The sequence below is a fragment of the Carcharhinus amblyrhynchos genome, chromosome 1 (genome assembly GCF_965287045.1).
Source record: "Carcharhinus amblyrhynchos chromosome 1, sCarAmb.v2.hapA, whole genome shotgun sequence".
Lineage (NCBI taxonomy): Eukaryota > Metazoa > Chordata > Chondrichthyes > Carcharhiniformes > Carcharhinidae > Carcharhinus > Carcharhinus amblyrhynchos.
In genome coordinates, this window is record NC_137324.1 from 23,488,822 (window position 1) to 23,505,758 (window position 16,937).

Genomic DNA, 16,937 nt, shown 5'->3' on the forward strand with positions numbered 1-16,937 from the left:
GATCAAGAAGGCAAATGGGATGCTGGCCTTTATAGCGAAGGGGATAGAATATAAAAGTAGGGAGGTCTTGCTGCAACTGTACAGGGTACTGGTGAGGCCGCAGCTGGAGTACTGTGTGCAGTTTTGGTCGCCGCACTTGCGCAAGGCTATATTGGCCTTGGAGGGAGTGCAGACGAGGTTCACTAGGCTGATACCGGAGATGAGGGGGTTGGACTATGAAGAGAGACTAAATAGACTGGGTCTGTACCCGTTGGAGTTTAGAAGGATGAGGGGGGATCTTATAGAGACGTATAAGATAATGAAGGGGATGGATAGGGTAGAAGTAGAGAGATTCTTCCCGCTTAGAAAGGATAGCAGGACAAGAGGGCACAGCCTCAAGATAAGGGGGGGGGGGGCAGTTTAGATCGGAGTTGAGGAGGAACTTCTTCACTCAAAGGGTGGTGAATCTCTGGAATTCTCTGCCCGTTGAAGTGGTGGAGGCTACCTCGCTAAATATATTTAAGTCACGGGTAGATAGGTTTCTGATAGACAAGGGAATTAAGGGTTATGGGGAGAAAGCGGGAAAGTGGAACTGATCCACTTCAGATCAGCCATGATCTTATTGAATGGTGGAGCAGGCTCGAGGGGCTAGATGGCTTACTCCTGCTCCTATTTCTTATGTTCTAATGTTCTTAGGTGTTAAATGAATATTTTGCACCTGTTCTTACCAAAGAAGAAGATGCTGCCCAGGACATGTTAAAAGTGGAAGTGATTCAGACACTAGAGGTTTAGAATTAGTAAGGAGGTGGTATTGGGTAGGCTGTTTGTACATAAGGTTGGAAAGGCAACAGGACCAAAAGACGCAATTTTAGATAATTAGGGAAATTAGTGAAAATTGTGGATAATTAAATTCCATTCTTTTCCAAAGATTCAGGGATACTGCCAGGGACTGAAAAGTTATAAATATTACATCCTGGTTCAAAAAAGGATTAAAGATAAACTCATTAGCCCAACGTCTGCAGACTAGACAGTTTAATCTAGGTGGTGGGGAGCTTATAAAAATGATAGTTGGTGACAAAATCCATAAATGTGAGTTAATTTAGGAACCCAGAACGGATTTGTTAAGGGAAATGATATTTAAATAATTCCATAAGTTCATAAGATATAGGAGCAGAATTAGGCCATTCGGTCCATTGAGTCTGCGCTGCCATTTGATCATAGCTGATTTTCTCCTCATCCCCATTTTCTGCATTCTCCCCATAACCCTTCAACCCATTACCAATTAAAAATCTGTCTAAGTCCTCCTTAAATTTACCCGCTGTCCCACACCTTGGGATAGCGAATTCCACAGATTCACAATCTTTTGGGAGAAGTAGTTTCTCCTCAACTCCATTTTAAATTTGCTATCCCTTATCCTAAGACCTCTCGTCCTAGAATGCCCCACAAGAGGAAGCATCCACTCCACATCTATCTTATCCATACCTTTTATCATCTTGTATACCTCAATGTGATCTTCCCTCATTTTTCTAAATTCCACAGCGTATAGGCTAAACTGTTTAATTGCTCTTCAAACGACAAACCTCTCATCTCTGGAATCAACCTAGTGAACCTCCTCTGAACTGCCTCTGAACTTGCTTGAATTCTTTGAAGAGATTATAACCACGGTGCCATCATGGGGCAGTAGGGTGGCACAGTGGTTAGCACTGTTGCTTCACAGCGACAGGGACCAGGGTTCGATCCTGGGCTTGGGTCACTGTCTGTGCAGAGTCTGCATGTTCTCCCCATGTCTGCATGGGTTTCCTCTGGGTGCAACAGTTTCCTCCCACACTCCAAATATGTGTGGTACAGGTTGATTGGCCATGCTAAATTGACATTTAAATTTGGGGGTATTAGGAGGTAAAGATATGGGGTTGTGGGGATATGGCTTGGGTGGGATTGTTGTTGGTGCAGGTTCGATGGGCCAAGTGGCCTCTTTCTGCATTGTAGAGTCTATGAGTCTATTACAGAGAAGGTTGATGAAAGTAATGTTGTTGATGTGGTGTACATGGACTTCCGAAAGTCATTTCGGACGGTGCTGAGCACCAGACCTGTGAGTAAAGTTAGAGCCCATGGAATAAAATGGACAGTAGCTAGATGAAGACAAAATTGGCAAAGTAAGTGAAAAAAGGGAAGGCAGTGAACGGTTGCTTTTCTGACAGGAGGAAGGTTTATAGTGAAGTTCTCCAGGGATCAGTGTTAGGATCTGTGCTCTTCCTGATATAAATTAATAACCTAGAGCTTGGTTTACAGGGCACAAATTCAACATTTTCAGATGATACAGAGCTAGGAAGTATTGTGAACCATCAGGAAGCTAGTGGAGAACTTTCAAAGGACACAGACAGGTTGGTGAAATGGGCAAGGCAAATGGCAGATCAAATTCAATGCAGAGAAATGTGAAATGCTTTACTTCGTTAGGAGAAATGCAGATGGTATAAAATAAAAGGTCCAACTCTGAAGGAGGTGCAGGAGCAGAGAGACTTGAGAGAGTGTGTGTGTGTGTGTGTGTGTGTGTGCGTGCATATATAATCAACGGTGACAAGGCAGGTTGAGAAAGTGGTTAAAAATGCATACAATGCATAATGTGTGATACATACTGTATAGGGCATTGGTGAGGCCGCAGCTGGAGTACTGTGTGCAGTTTTGGGCACCGCACCTGCGCAAAGATATTTTGGCCTTGGAGGGAGTGCAGAGGAGGTTTACTAGGCTGATACCGGAGTTGAGGGGGTTGAGCTATGAGGAGAGGCTGAATAAACTGGGCTTGCACTCGTTAGAGTTTAGAAGAATGAGGGGAGATCTCATTGAGACTTATAAGATGATGAATGGGATGGATAGGATAGAGGTGGAGAGACTCTTCCCGCTCAAAAAAGACAGTAGGACTAGGGGGCACAGCCTCAAGATAAAAGGGGGGCGGTTTAGAACGGAGTTGAGGAGGAACTTCTTCACTCAAAGGGTGGTGAATCTCTGGAATTCTCTGCCCGTTGAAGTGGTGGAGGCTGCCTCGCTAAATATTTTTAAGACGTGGGTTGATGGGTTTTTGATAAGAGAGGGGATTAAGGGTTATGGGGAGAAAGCGGGAAAGTGGAACTGAGCAGCGACAGATCAGCCATGATCTTATTGAATGGCGGGGCAGGCTCGAAGGGCTAGATGGCCTACTCCTGCTCCTATTTCTTATGTTCTTATGTTCTTATACATGTATCACACATTACACAAACACTAACAGCAACATCCAGAGGTTCACAGTCCAGTCCACTTCTATCATATAGATAACAGATACAGTAGGTGTGGATATGGGCTTTATTAATAGGGGCAGAGCGTACAAGAGGAAAGATGTTAACATTGCATTGTATGGTCTTAACTGGAGAATTGTGTCCAGTTCTAGGCACCATGTGAGGGTATTAGAGAGGGTGCAGAAAAGGTCCCACAAGAATAGCTCCAGGGATGAGGACCTTCGGTTATCTGGATAGATTGGAGAAATTTGGGACTAATTGATTGGGACGGTTTTCCTTGAAGCTGAGAAGTTCTAAGAAGATTTGATAGAGGTCAAAATCATGAGGGACAGAGTAGATAGGGAAAAAAACAAAAGAGAAAATACTGGAAAACCTCAGCAGGTCTGGCAGCTTCTGTAAGGAGAGAAAAGTGCTGATGTTTTGAGTTCAGATGACCTGTTGTCAAAGCTAAAAAGCATAGAAAGTGGGAGATGTGTATACTGCAGGCTGAGAGAATGAAAGATGAGTCATAGCCACAAAAACAAGGGGAAAGGCTGCTAATGGCAGTCCGTAGAGAGAATAAAGGATTATGAATGGACAAACGGCAGAAAGGCTGAAATCAGAGGGTAAACTGTGACAGATGAAGATGTGGGGGGAATGGGTGGGAGAGAGGTTTTCTTTTCTTACTTTATCTTTTCTCCCCGTTTCCCCCTTTTTTCTCAATTTTATCTCTCTCCCACCAGCCCCCCCCCCCCCCCACCCCCCCATATCTTCACGAGAGGCCACAGGGTGGTTAAGATCTGGAATGTAATCATAGAAGCATAGATTCCCTGCAGTGCAGAAGGAGGTCATTCGATCCATCAAACCTGCACCAACAACAATCTCACTCAGGCCCTATCCCCATAAACCTTTGACACTAAGGGACAATGTACCTGACATGTAGATGGAGAACTTCATAATTTGTTCCAGTTGAACCACACTGCGAGGATCCTGGCCTTGGGTCACTGTCTGTGCAGAGCCTGCACGTTCTCCCCATGTCTGCATGGGTTTCCTCTGGGTGCAACAGTTTCCAGGGAGTGGGTGGGAAGGGGGTTAGATGCAACATGCTAGCGCATTCACCCTGTTTCGCTTTGTGCAGCAGCAACAGGGTGACATGGGGGTGTCACGGTGGCACAGTGGTTAGCACTGCTGCCTCACAGCACCTGGGACCTGGGTTCGAGTGTGCACATTCTTCCTGTGTCTGCGTGGGGTTTCCTCCGGGCGCTCCGGTTACCTCCCACAGTCCGAAAGATGTGCATTGACCATGCTAAATTCTCCCTCAGTGTACTTGAACAAGCCAAGTGTGGCGTCTGGGGCATTTTCACAGTAGCTTCATTGCAGTGTTAATGCAAGCCTACTTGTGACGCTAATAGTGGCCGTGTGTACAGACTGTCCAGCTCACTGCGGCTCAGAGTTGCAGTGTGTCCAGGGGAGGGGATGTGAAGGAGAGGAGGCAATGTGAAGCGAGACTCTCCACTCACTCGCACTTGACGGAGGCGCTGACGAAACAGGCGAATGGTTGAGTCCTGGTTCCGTTCGAGTGAGAAACTCCTCCCTCGCTTTTTTTTTCAGACAAACAACCCTCTTACAACCGCCATGGTGTCATGGATCATCTCTAGATTAGTCGTGTGAGTATTGCAGGATTTTAAGGTGTCTTATTCTTTTTCTTATTATAGCATATGTACATTTTAGCGCTTATCTTTTCTCAACCTGTAAATTCTTGGACAGTGCAGCTGTCAAAGGAAACGTGCCTGTGAACGGCTCGGTAAACGCCGCTCTCTTAAATCCTCCACTTAAAATACGATAACCAACCCTACATCAGCTAAAATGTATCTCTTTCTCTCTCCCTTTAAAAGAAAGCAATGATCTCTTGTGTGGCTTGCGATACATGTGTCAGTCTGGGCTGTATTTCTTGTAATTACATATATATATAAATGACATTAAAAATTGGTATCATGCATGTGCTGCCCCTAAACCATTTGCCGAGATAAACATCCCAGGGTCCTAAAAATAATTCTGGATATTGTTGTCATCACTGGTGAGGTTTGGGTGGGTCGCAGCAAGCCAAGGACAGTCTGCAGGTTGAGGGTGCCCAGAATGAGAGCACTAGTCTATGGTGTATACTATACTAGTAGTATACTAGTACAGTGCTGTCCACATCATGGCAATCATATATACTGGACTAGTCACTGATCTGCAGTACTAGTCACTGCAGCTTTGAGATTTCTTTCATTTACCGTACACTCAGGATTGGAAATATGAATGTCGATGGGTGTGTATGTGTGGAGGGAGGGAGGGAGCCAGTGCCTGCATTAAAGGGGAGAGAGGCCGAAGGAGAGGTGAAATTGAAATTGCTGCTCTCTTTTAACATTGCAGGGAAGCTCCCTCACCCCTCAGTCTTACAGTCAAGATCAAGGCAGATCACAAGTTGTTGCTCTCGCTCCGCTTGCATTAAACGGTTTTATAATTAGCCTGATCCTGATCGGGTTTCACACCGGAGCTGCTGGGCTATGCGACCCCGGGGTCAGAGCAGCAGCTGTTAGAGGCGGCCTTGTTGTCGAGGTTCGCAATTCAGCCTGTCATACCTACAGGGCAGGTTGGAGATGAGGAGGGGACGAGACAAACTGTGTGTGTGTGTGTGTTTCTTCTTTAAAACCACTTTATAAACAAAAGAATGATAATTGTTTGCTCTCTTCCTGCAAAGAGGGAACGGGTGAAATGTGGCTCATTCCTGCTCTCAGTCGAGCCTTATCGCTTCATTTACAAAGGGACATTTCAGGGGGTCTTTTGTTCTTTGGCGAATGGGTGTCACATCCGTGCAATAAATGGGTCGCATGCAGACAGTGGGGGATTGATTTTACTGCGATTGTCCTTGAGGGAATGAAAGCTCAGCCTATTCTGGCTCCCCCCCCCCTTGTTCTTTTTTGCATTTTGTGTCGATTAAAGCAACAATTTGCCTTGTGGTACCTTGCAGAGTGAGCAGGAACACTGATCTGCGGCTCCCACTGGAAAAAAACAGTTACAGAAAGGTAGGGGAGGATCCCCAACAATTCAATGAGATCAGCAGTGGCTTTAACCAAAGATTACTGACCTGAAATTTTAACCCAACTTTTTAACCCCCCCACCCCGGACAATGTCTGACCACCCCCTCTGGATCCCTATGGCATCTCCTCATCATCACTCCCTCTGTGCCCAAGGTTTGCCAACTCTGGGGATTTCATCAGCTGTATCCAACTGCATCACCCAATAAATGGCCTTTTCCCTCCGGCTTTCATACTTCTAGAACCAGCAAACGCAAATGTTTAAAGAAATTGAGGGGGGGAATGACTTTTATTTCTAGGAAGCCTACCATTTTTCTCCCAATTCCTGGAGATTCAGCTAGGACCGATCTGGAGAGTTGGCAACCTTAAACACTTTTTTATGGATCTGCATTTTTTTGCACTAAAAATTGAATCTGATATTTGGGGAAAAAAGAACCTGTTGGCACAGTCCAAACAAACCAGGCCCTGAGACAGTCTAAACACCAGACCATGATACAGCCCTAACACAATAGGCCCTGACTCAACCCAAATAAACCAGGCCCTGTCTCAATCCAAACACACCAAGCACAACTCAGCTAAACCAGGCCTCAACATAGTTCAAATACACCAGGGTCTGACACAGCCTCTAAACCATAGGCCCTGATACAGCCCAAATAAATCTGGCCCAAGCACAGCTCAATGAAACAGGCCTCAACATAGTCCAAATACACCAGGCCCTGAGCCCAAATAACCCAGGCCCTGACACAGCCCAAATAAACCAGGCCTTGACTCAATCCAAACACAACAGGCCCAAGTACAACTCAACTAAACCAGGCCTCAACATAGTCCAAATACACCAGGCCCTGATACAGCCCAATTAAACCAGGCCCAAACTCAATCCATACACAACAGGCCCAAGCTTAGCTCTACTAAACCAGGCCTCAACATAAACATACTAGATACTGACAGAGCCCAAACATAACATTCCTCAACATAGTCCAAACACACCAGGCCTTGACACAGCCCAAACAAACTAGGCCATGACTTAATCCAAACATATCAGGCTCTGACAAAGCTCAAATAAACTAGGCCTTAACACAACTCAAAAACAGAAGGTGCTGATCCAAGCCAAACAAACCAGACTCTGACTCAGCTCAAATAATCCAGTCCCTAGTATAGCCCAAACGCACCAGACCCTAACAGAGCCCAATAAAGCAATAAAGTCAGGCCTTGATTTAATGCAAACACATCAGACCCTAACTAGCACAGCTAAAAGCAGACCTGCAGCCCAATATATAAGCTCCTGACAACATCGAAACACATCTGACACAGCCCAAACATACCAGGCCCCTCTTCAGCGTCAGATTTGGACAAACCGTCATTAGCATGGCACGGTGTCATAGCGGTTAACACTGCTACATTACAATACTAGGGACCCGGGATCGATTCCCAGCTTGGGTAACTGGCTGTGCGGAGTCTGCACCTTCTCCCCATGTCTGCGTGGGTTTCCTCTGGGTGCTCCGGTTTCCTCCCACAGTCTGAAAGACATGCTGGTTAGGTGCATTGGCCATGCTAAAATTCTCGCTCAGTGTAACCGAACAGGCGCCGGAGTGTGGCGATTCAGGAATTTTCACAGTAACTTCATTGCAGCGTTAATGTAAGCCTACTTGTAACACTAATAGACAAACTTTCAAAAAAAAACAACCTCTGGGATGAGCCACAGTTCCAGCCACTGAATAAAACAGGTTATGTACCTAAAAGGAAAATGGAAAAATATTTGAGCAAGAGTCAATTAAAGGGGTATGGAACTAATTGAATATCTACAGAACGTAGAACGTTACAGTGCAGAAACTGGCCCTTCAGCCCATTGAGTCTGCACCAACCACAATCCCACCCAGGCCCTATCTCCATATCCCTACACATTAACCCGCTAATCCCTCTAATTTACACATCCCAGGACACTAAGGGGCAATTTTAGCCTGGCCAAATTGGTATCTGTCTCTGAGTGTAGGCATTGATGAGATGGGCTGAATGGACAGAGTGTCCATTGACCCCATTACTTCAGCTCATGAATTGTAGACCAGGGTCATAAGTTACGGCTGGACCCACAAGAAGCAAAGTAACTGCAAGGCAAAGAAGTTTATCTACAACGTGTGTTGAAAATGAGTCTCCAGGAACTGCAGCTGGCAGAACTCATGAGCCAAACTGCAGCAACCTCTCCCAATAAAAAACAGCGCGATTTCCCCCTCTTGTACTGCAAAATTCTGCCATTTATACCCTGCAGCGTGTGCAATATGTATTACACAGCCCCTCTTCCTGCGATTCTATCTGTTGCTATGCGCGCTGTGGGTGTATCACAATATCCAATAAGTTTTTTTTAAAACAAGTTTCACCGGCATGCCTTGTTGAAACAAAGGAAGGATGTGAGATGGAGAGAGTCCCCCAATGTGAGGGGATTGAAGGTTGCAGTCGCCCCCCCCCACCCCGATTATTCCAGCATCTCTCGGCGATTGCTGCTGACTCAGCCGTTTTCACCCTATCCTTGTTCCCTGAACCAATCAGTCATCCAAAATAAACGCCCCGATTTAAAAACAAAACTATTCTTTCAAGTATATTCTAACAATGACTGATGATAGTATTTGTCCGGCTCGGAGTTGAAGGGGTTTGGGGGAGGGGGGTGGATTCAATCAGGAAAAATCGCAGCCGAAGCTGCATTAATGGATTGTCTTGCTGTCAGTGGACAGGAATACCAAATACAGTAAAGAGAGACCAAGTGTCCTGCGTGTGGCGTCTGGGCAGCACAGACATAGGGCGTTGCGTCTGAGGAGTATGAACTGTCCAGGCAGAATCTTTCACTGTTGCTGCGCTACCCCGCTCTCCCATCGTGGTTCGAGACAAAACAGAGGACTTCGTGTAAACCAGTTTATAGTGCTCTTCCCCATTCTTATTATCACAAATCCAACGCACAGAGTGGACAGGGCAAGCCCATCTCCTGGCTTGCTCCAAAAAACAATTCAAATTAAACCGAAGTCAGCCTCCCCACAAGACAGACAAACAAGATCCATGCTGACAAGATAAGGCATTGGACCTGATCCTGGTCTAGACTGGAAACGTCAGCTCTTTTCTCTCCTTAAATACGCTACCAGATGGCAGAGATTTTCCAGCATTTTTTTCTTTTGGCACCTGATCCTGGGCTTGATTTTAGCCAAAAGGCTGAGAAGCCATTCCCCCCAACCCCCCGCCTAGATTTCTCCCTCTCTCTGCAGATAACTGAAGTTCAGGTGCAGGTGCAGGGGGGGGGGGTCTCAGTTGAGACACAGTGGGTGCAATCTTACCGGCCGTTCACGCCACGCTCCTCCTGCCACAGTGAAATTGGAGAGTTTGGCGCCCAGCCAGATCTCCGGTCATTGCAGCAGGATGGGAAAATCTGGCTGGCGTGGATAGTCGTAACGTTCTATCCGGGCACTGTACCCCCTGAATTTCACATTGCCCCAGGCACTAGCAGGGACACTGGCTGCAGCTTGTTCACTGCACATCCCGGGGGAAGGGACACAGATTGGGGGGTGGTGGAATCGATACCGTAGGAAGGATGCCCCCTGTTGGGCAGCACAGTGGCACAGTGATTAGCACTGCTGCCTCACAGCTCCAGGAACCAGTTTGATTCTCAGCTTGGGTTACTTTCAGTGTGGAGTTTACGCATTCTTACTGTGTCTATGTAGGTTTCCTCTGGGTGCTCTGGTTTCCTCTCACAGTCCAAAGATATGTGGGTTAGGTGAATTGGCCATGCCCCTTAGTGTCCCAGGATGCATAGGTTAGAGGAATTAGTGGGTAAGTATGTGGGCTTGGGTGGGATTGTTGTTGGTGCAGACTCGATGGGCCAAATAGCCTCCTTCTGCATTGTAAGTATTCTGATTCTATGGATGGAAGACTGGGGGTCACCAGTAACGATAGTCCAGGATAATGCCAAACCAATATTATCTGTGCTGCCTTCTAGTGCTGGGATTCAGATTTGTTCTGAACATGCTCACTCTTCGTTCAATTTAATCACTTACCGCAGATAGGTCCCAAACCCACCCCACTTACATGTAGGTTTGGAACAGGATTCAAATCATTTAATTTGGGGCCTATTACTCTCTCTCAGTTTCCTAGTGTGGTTCTGCCCAGAAGGTGCCATGTCTCATTCCTGTTTGACCATTCTCATAGAGTCATGGAGATTTACAGCATGGAAACAGGTTCTTCGGCCCAAGTTACCCATGTCAGCAGTTTTTACGATTAAGCTACTCCCAAATGCCCACATTTGGCCCATATTCCTCTATACCAATCTTAATCATGTACCTGTCTAAATGCTGTTTAAAAGACAAAATTGTACCTGCCTCTACTACTACTTCTGGCAGTTCGTTCCAAACACTCACCACCCTTTGTATGAAAAAATTGCCCCTCTGGCCCCTTTTGTATCTCTCCCCTCTCACCTTAAACCTGTGCCCTTTAGTTTTAGGGTCCCCTACCTTAGGGGAATGATATTGATTATTTTGTTGATCTATGCCCCTCATTATTTTATTGACCTCTATAAGACCACCCGTAAGTCTCCTACGCTGCAGAGAAAAAAGTCCCAGTCTATCCAGGATCTCCTTTAACTCAAACCATCAAGTCCCAGTAGCATCTTAGTAAATCTTTTATGCACTCTTTCTGATTTAATAATATCCTTTCTAGTGTGACCGGAACTGAACACAGTATTCCGAGTGTGGCCTTACCAACATCTTGTACAACTTCAACAAGGCGACGCAACTCCTGTATTCAATGTTCTGACCGATGAAACCAAGCACGCTGAATGCCTTCTTCACCACTCTGTCCACCCGTGACTCCACTTTCAAGGAGCTATGAACATGTACCTCTAGATCTCTTTGTTCTATAACTCTCCCAATGCCATACCTTTAACTGAGCAAGTCCTGCCCTGGTTCAATCTAGCAAAATGCATCACCTCACATTTATCTAAATTAAACTCCATTTGCCATTCATCAGCTCACTGGCCCAATTGATCAAGATCCCGTTGGAATCACAGATAACCTTCTTCACTGTCCATTATGTCACCAATCTTGGTGTTATCTGCAAACTTACTAACCATCCCTCCTAAGTTCTCTTCCAAATCATTAATGTAAATGACAAGTAAAGGCGGACCCAGCACCGATCCCTGAGGTACACCGCTGGTCACAGGCCTCCAACCCTCTACAACCACCCTCTTGTCTTCTGTTGTCAAGCCAATTTTGTATCCAATTGGCTATCTCACCCTGGATCCTGTGAGATTTAGCCTTATGCAACAATCTACCACACAATGCCTTGTCAGAGGCCTTGCTAAAGTCCATGTACATAGAACATAGAACATAGAACATTACAGCGCAGAACAGGCCCTTCGGCCCACGATGTTGCGCCGACCAGTTAAAAAAAAAACAACAACAATGACCCACTAACCTAAACCAATCCCTTTTCGTCCATAAACCTATCCACAGACCTCTTAAATGCCCCCAAACTAGACTGTACTGCCCTCGTCTACCTTCTTGGTTATCCCTTCAAAAAACTCTGTCAACTTCATGAGACATGATTTTCCATTCACAAACCATGCTGACTGTCCCTAATCATTCCTTGCCTCTTTAAATGCTTGTAGATCTTGTCTTTCAGAATACCTTCTAACAGCTTATCCAGTACAGATGTTAGGCTCATTGGCCTGTAGTTCGCAGGGTTTTCCCTGCAGCCGTTCTTAAACTAAGACACAACATTTGCCTCTCTGCAGTCCTCAGACATCTCACCTGTGGCTGTCGATGATTCAAATATCTCTGCTAGGGAACCCGCAATTTCCTACCTGGCCTCCCACAGTGTCCTGGATACACTTCATCAGGTCCCAGGGATTTATCTACCTTGATACGCTTTAAGATTTCCAGCACCTCCTTCTCTGTAAACTCCTCAAGCCATCATTATTTATTTCCCAAGTTCCCTAACATCCATGCCTTTCTCAATAGTAAAACTGATGAGAAATATTCACTTAGGATCTCACCCATCTCTTATGGTCCACATGTAGATGACCTTGTTGATCCTTAAGAGGCCCTATTATCTCCCTAGTTACCGTTTTGCCCTTTATGTTTTTGTAGAAGCTCTTTGGATTCTTCTTTGCCTTATCTACCAAAGTAATCTCATTACCTTTTTTTGCCCTCCTATTTCTCTCTTAACTCTACTCCGACACCCTCTATAATCTTCTCTAATCTTCCACTTGATCCTAGCTGCCTTTGCATGTCATGTGCCTCCTTCTCCTTCTTGACCAAGGCCTCAATATCCCCAGTCAGCCAGGGTTCCCCATTTCTACCAGCCTTGCCTTTCACTTTAAAAGGAGTGTGCTTATCCTGAATTCTAGTTAACACACATTTGAAATCCTCTCACTTACCAGATGTCCCTTTGCCTTCCCACAAACTCCCCCAATTAATTGTTGAAAGTTCCTGCCTGGTACCATCAAAATTGGCCTTGCCCCAATTTAGAATTTTAACTTTTGGGCCAGACCTATCATTCTCCATAGCTATCTTAAAACTAATAGAATTATGGTCACTGGTCCCAAAGTGATCCCTCACTAACACTTCTTTCATCTTCCCTTCGTTACTTCTCAAGAGGAGATCATGTTTTGCCCCCTCTCAGTCAGGTCTTCCACATACTGAATGAGAAATTCCTCCTGAATACACTCAACAAATTTCTCTCCATCCAAGCCCCTAATACTGGCTGTTCCAGTTAATGTTTGGAAAGTTAAAATTCCCTACTATTACCACCCTATTTTTCTTGGAAATATCTGTAATCTCCATACATATTTGCTCCTCAATTTCCTGCGGACTATTCGGGGGCCTATAGTACAATCCTGACAAAGTGATCTCCCCCTCCTTATTTCTCAGTTCTACCCATATAGACTCATTGGGCAAACCCTCAGTACAGCCATGATGTTCTCCCTATCAAAAATGCAACTCCCCCCTCCTCTCGTACCTCCTGTTCCATCTTTCCTATGGCATCTGTACCCTGAAACATTGAGCTGTCAGTTTGTCCCTCCCTTAACCATGTTTCAGTAATTGCTATAATGTCCCAGTCCCACCTACCCATCCATGTCCTGAGTTCATCTGCCATGCCCGCCAGGCCTCCTGCATTGAAATAAATGCAATTTAATCTGGACTTCCATTGCTCTCTGCATTGCCCTTGCCTGACCTGTCTAGTACTAGGATTACTGACACTGCCTTTACTATTTAATGTGCTCTATTTAACTTGTGTGCTGTCCTCAACCTTCTCTTCTGTTTCCCTACTGCTTTGGGTCCCACCCCTTCTGAGTTATGGAATTTTAGCATTTTAAAAATTTGTTTACAAATGCTCGCTGGGCTAGCATTTATTTATTGCCCATCTCTAATTGACCTTGAGAAGGTATGGCAAGCTGCCTTCTTGAATTGCTGCTGTCCACGTGGTGTAGGTACACTCACAGTGCTGTTAGGGAGGGAGTTCCAGGATTTTACCCAACTACAATGCAGGAACGGTGATATATTTCTAAATCAGGATGGTGAGTGACTTGGAGGGGAACTTGCAGATCAGGATGTTTCGAGGTATCTGTTGCTTTTGTCGTATATGGTAGTGGTTGGGAGCTTGGGAGCTGCTGCCTAAGAGGCCTTGGTGATTTTCTGCAGTGCATCTTGTAGATGGTGCACAGTGCTGCAACTCTGTGTTGGCAGTGGATGTGTTTGTGGATGGGGAGCCAATCAAGCAGGCTGATTTGTCCTACATATTGTCAAGCTTCTTGAGTGTTGTTGGAGCTGCATTCATCCAGACAAATGGGGGGTATTCCATCACTCTCCTAACTTGTGCCTTGTAGATGGAGTCAGGAGGTGAGTTACTTAGCACCAGATTTCTAGTCTCTGATCTGCTCATGCAGGCATGGTATTTATATGGCTAGTCCAGTTTAGTTTTTGGTCATGGTAACTCCCAGGATGTTGATGAAGAACAAAGAACAAAGAAAAGTATAGCACAGGAACAGGCCCTTCGGCCCTCCAAGCCTGTGCCGATCATGAGAAACTTCTCCCCTTACTCGGTCCATATCCCTCTATTCTCTCCCTTCATGCACCCATCCAGATGCCTCTTAAATGTTGCTATCGTACCTGCTTCCATCATCTTCTTGGGCAGCGCGTTCCAGGCACCCACCACTCTCTGCATGAAAAACTTCCCCTATACATCTCGCTTAAACTTTCCCCCTCTCATCTTGAACCTGTGCCCCCTTGTAATTGACATTTCCAACCCTTGGACAAAGCCTCCGACTATCAGGAAGCTATGCCTGTCATAATTTTGTAGTCTTCTATCAGATCTCCCCTCAGCCTCCATCTTTCCAGTGAAAACAATCTTAGTTTATTCAATTTCTCCTCATAGCCAACACCCTCAATACCAGGCAACATCCTGGTGAACCTTCTTCGCGCTCTCTCCAAAGTTTCCATGCCCTTCTGATAATGTGGTGACCAGAACTGCACACAATATTCCGAATGCACCCTAACCAAGGTTTTTACAAAACTGCAACATGATTTCCCAACTCTTATACCCTGTGCCCTGGCTGATGAAGGCAAGCATGCCTTCTTAATCACTTGGCCAGCTTTGTTGCCACTTTTATGAAACTGTGGACCTGCACACCCAGATCCCTCTGTATGTTAGTATTCCCAAGGCTTCTGCCATTTATGGCAAAATTCATACCTAAATTTGATCCTCCAAAATGCATCACCTCACATTTGCCTGGATTAAACTCAATCTGCTATTTTGAGTTTCTCCAAGTCTCCAATCCATATCCTGTTGTATCCTCTGACAATCCCCGATACTATCAGCAATTCCTCCAATCTTCGTGTCATCCGCAAACTTACTAATCGGGCCACCTACATTTCCCTCCAGATCATTTATATATACTACAAACGACAGAGGTCCCAGCACTGATCCCTGTGGAACACCACTAACTACAGATCTCCATTCTGAAAAATACCTTTCTAATGATACTCTCTATCCTATAACCAAGCCAGTTCTATATCCATCTAGCCAGCCCACCTTGAATCCCATGTGATTTTAGTTTTTGTACCAGTCTGCCATGTAGGATCTTTTGCCACACTCTGATTATAATTTCCCTTATTCTTACCTTGCTCTCTTACTTTGTTTTCTCTATTCAAATTATCAGATATTCCCTCACTTGATCCCTTGCCCCTACTATTTAGTTTAAAGCCCTAGCTGTATTACTCGTCAGAAACACTGGTTCCAGCACAGTTCAGATGAAGACCGTCCCAGCTCCCACTTTCCCCAATACAGGTGCCCCTGAATTGAAACCCATCTCTCCCACACTAATCTCTGAACTACCCATTTAACTCTCTAGTCTTATTTACCCTATGGAAATTTAGGTAGTAATCCAAAAGTTATTGCTTTGAGCTTCCACTTTCTAATTTAGCCCCTAGCTGCTCATATTAATTCAGCAGAACTTCTTTTCTCGTTCTCCAAATGTCATTAATGCCTGTGTGGACCTCAACCACTGGATCCTTCCTCTTCAGCCCTGAGCGGAGAATTCCAAAGGCTTAGGCTCCTCCACCTGTACCCTTGTGATCCCCTTACCTGCTTCATTCGCAGTCACATTCTCTGTTCCCAATCAGAAGACCTTATCCCAAGGAATGTGGCCACCTCCTGGAACAAAGTATCCAGGTAATTTTCCCCCATTGGACACCAGTGAACCAGATACTTTTATTGCAATCTCAATTTAAGTTCATTTATTAGTGTCACAAGTCGGTTTACATTAACACTGTAATGAAGTTATGGAAGTTTCCAAGTCACCATTATTAATATTTTTAAATTCTAGATTTCTTTAATGAATTGGATTTAAATTGCCCAGCTTCTCTGGCAGATTAAGAACATAAGAACTAAGAGCAGGAGTAGGCCATCTGGCCTCTTGAGCCAGCTCCGCCATTCAATAAGATCATGGCTGATTTTTTTGTTGTCTCGGTTCCACTTATCCACCCACTCACCATAACCCTTAATTCCTTTACTGTTCAAAAATATCTTTGACTTAAAAAAACATTCAATGAGGTAGCCTCAACTGGACAGGGAATTCCACAGATTAACAACCCTTTGGGTGAAGAAATCCTCCTTGACTCAGTCCTAAATCTGCTCTCCCTTATTTTGAGGCTATGCCCCCTAGTTCTAATTTCACCTGGATTCTGAGCCCAGGTCTCTGGATCATTTATACAGTCACATGTGCACTGTACTACCATACCTTTAAGTTGTTTAATGGACTAAATAATGGTAAACTTAAAACAAATCTAAAAAAAAATGGTTTGATAATGTCTAAAGGAAAGGAAAAGCCTTCCTTGTCTCCTAGGAATGATCAGGCTCATGGCTCATCCCAGTACAATGCTGAAAAAAAGGGAAGCAGAGTTCTGTAACATTTAGCTAACAAGAAGTGCAAGCACTGTATTATTTTAATAAATTGTACCCACTCATCTACCCTCCTTCCAAGGAAATCCTGCTCCCTGCAGCCACTGTGTCTTTAACATTTGACACCACTGTTCACTGTTGTGAAGAGGACCTAAAACCTCTGCAAAGGGATACAAAAAGGTTAACTGAATGGGCAAACATT

General features: G+C 45.0%; 1 protein-coding gene across 5 annotated transcripts in view; it reads left to right on the forward strand.

The window, feature by feature from the left end:
- The first annotated feature begins 4,776 nt into the window (after positions 1-4,776).
- The window catches only part of reep1 (receptor accessory protein 1), an 82,919-nt gene continuing 70,758 nt past the window's right edge, over positions 4,777-16,937 (forward strand). The window contains exon 1 of one of the 5 annotated variants that reach the window (XM_080198190.1): positions 4,777-4,891. In XM_080198190.1, the coding sequence (XP_080054316.1) occupies positions 4,779-4,891 (113 nt within the window). In that variant the 5' untranslated portion in view covers positions 4,777-4,778. The remainder of the gene's footprint in view (positions 4,892-16,937) is intronic. The other 4 variants (XM_080198013.1, XM_080197941.1, XM_080198160.1 and 1 more) reach the window with 4 other exon arrangements.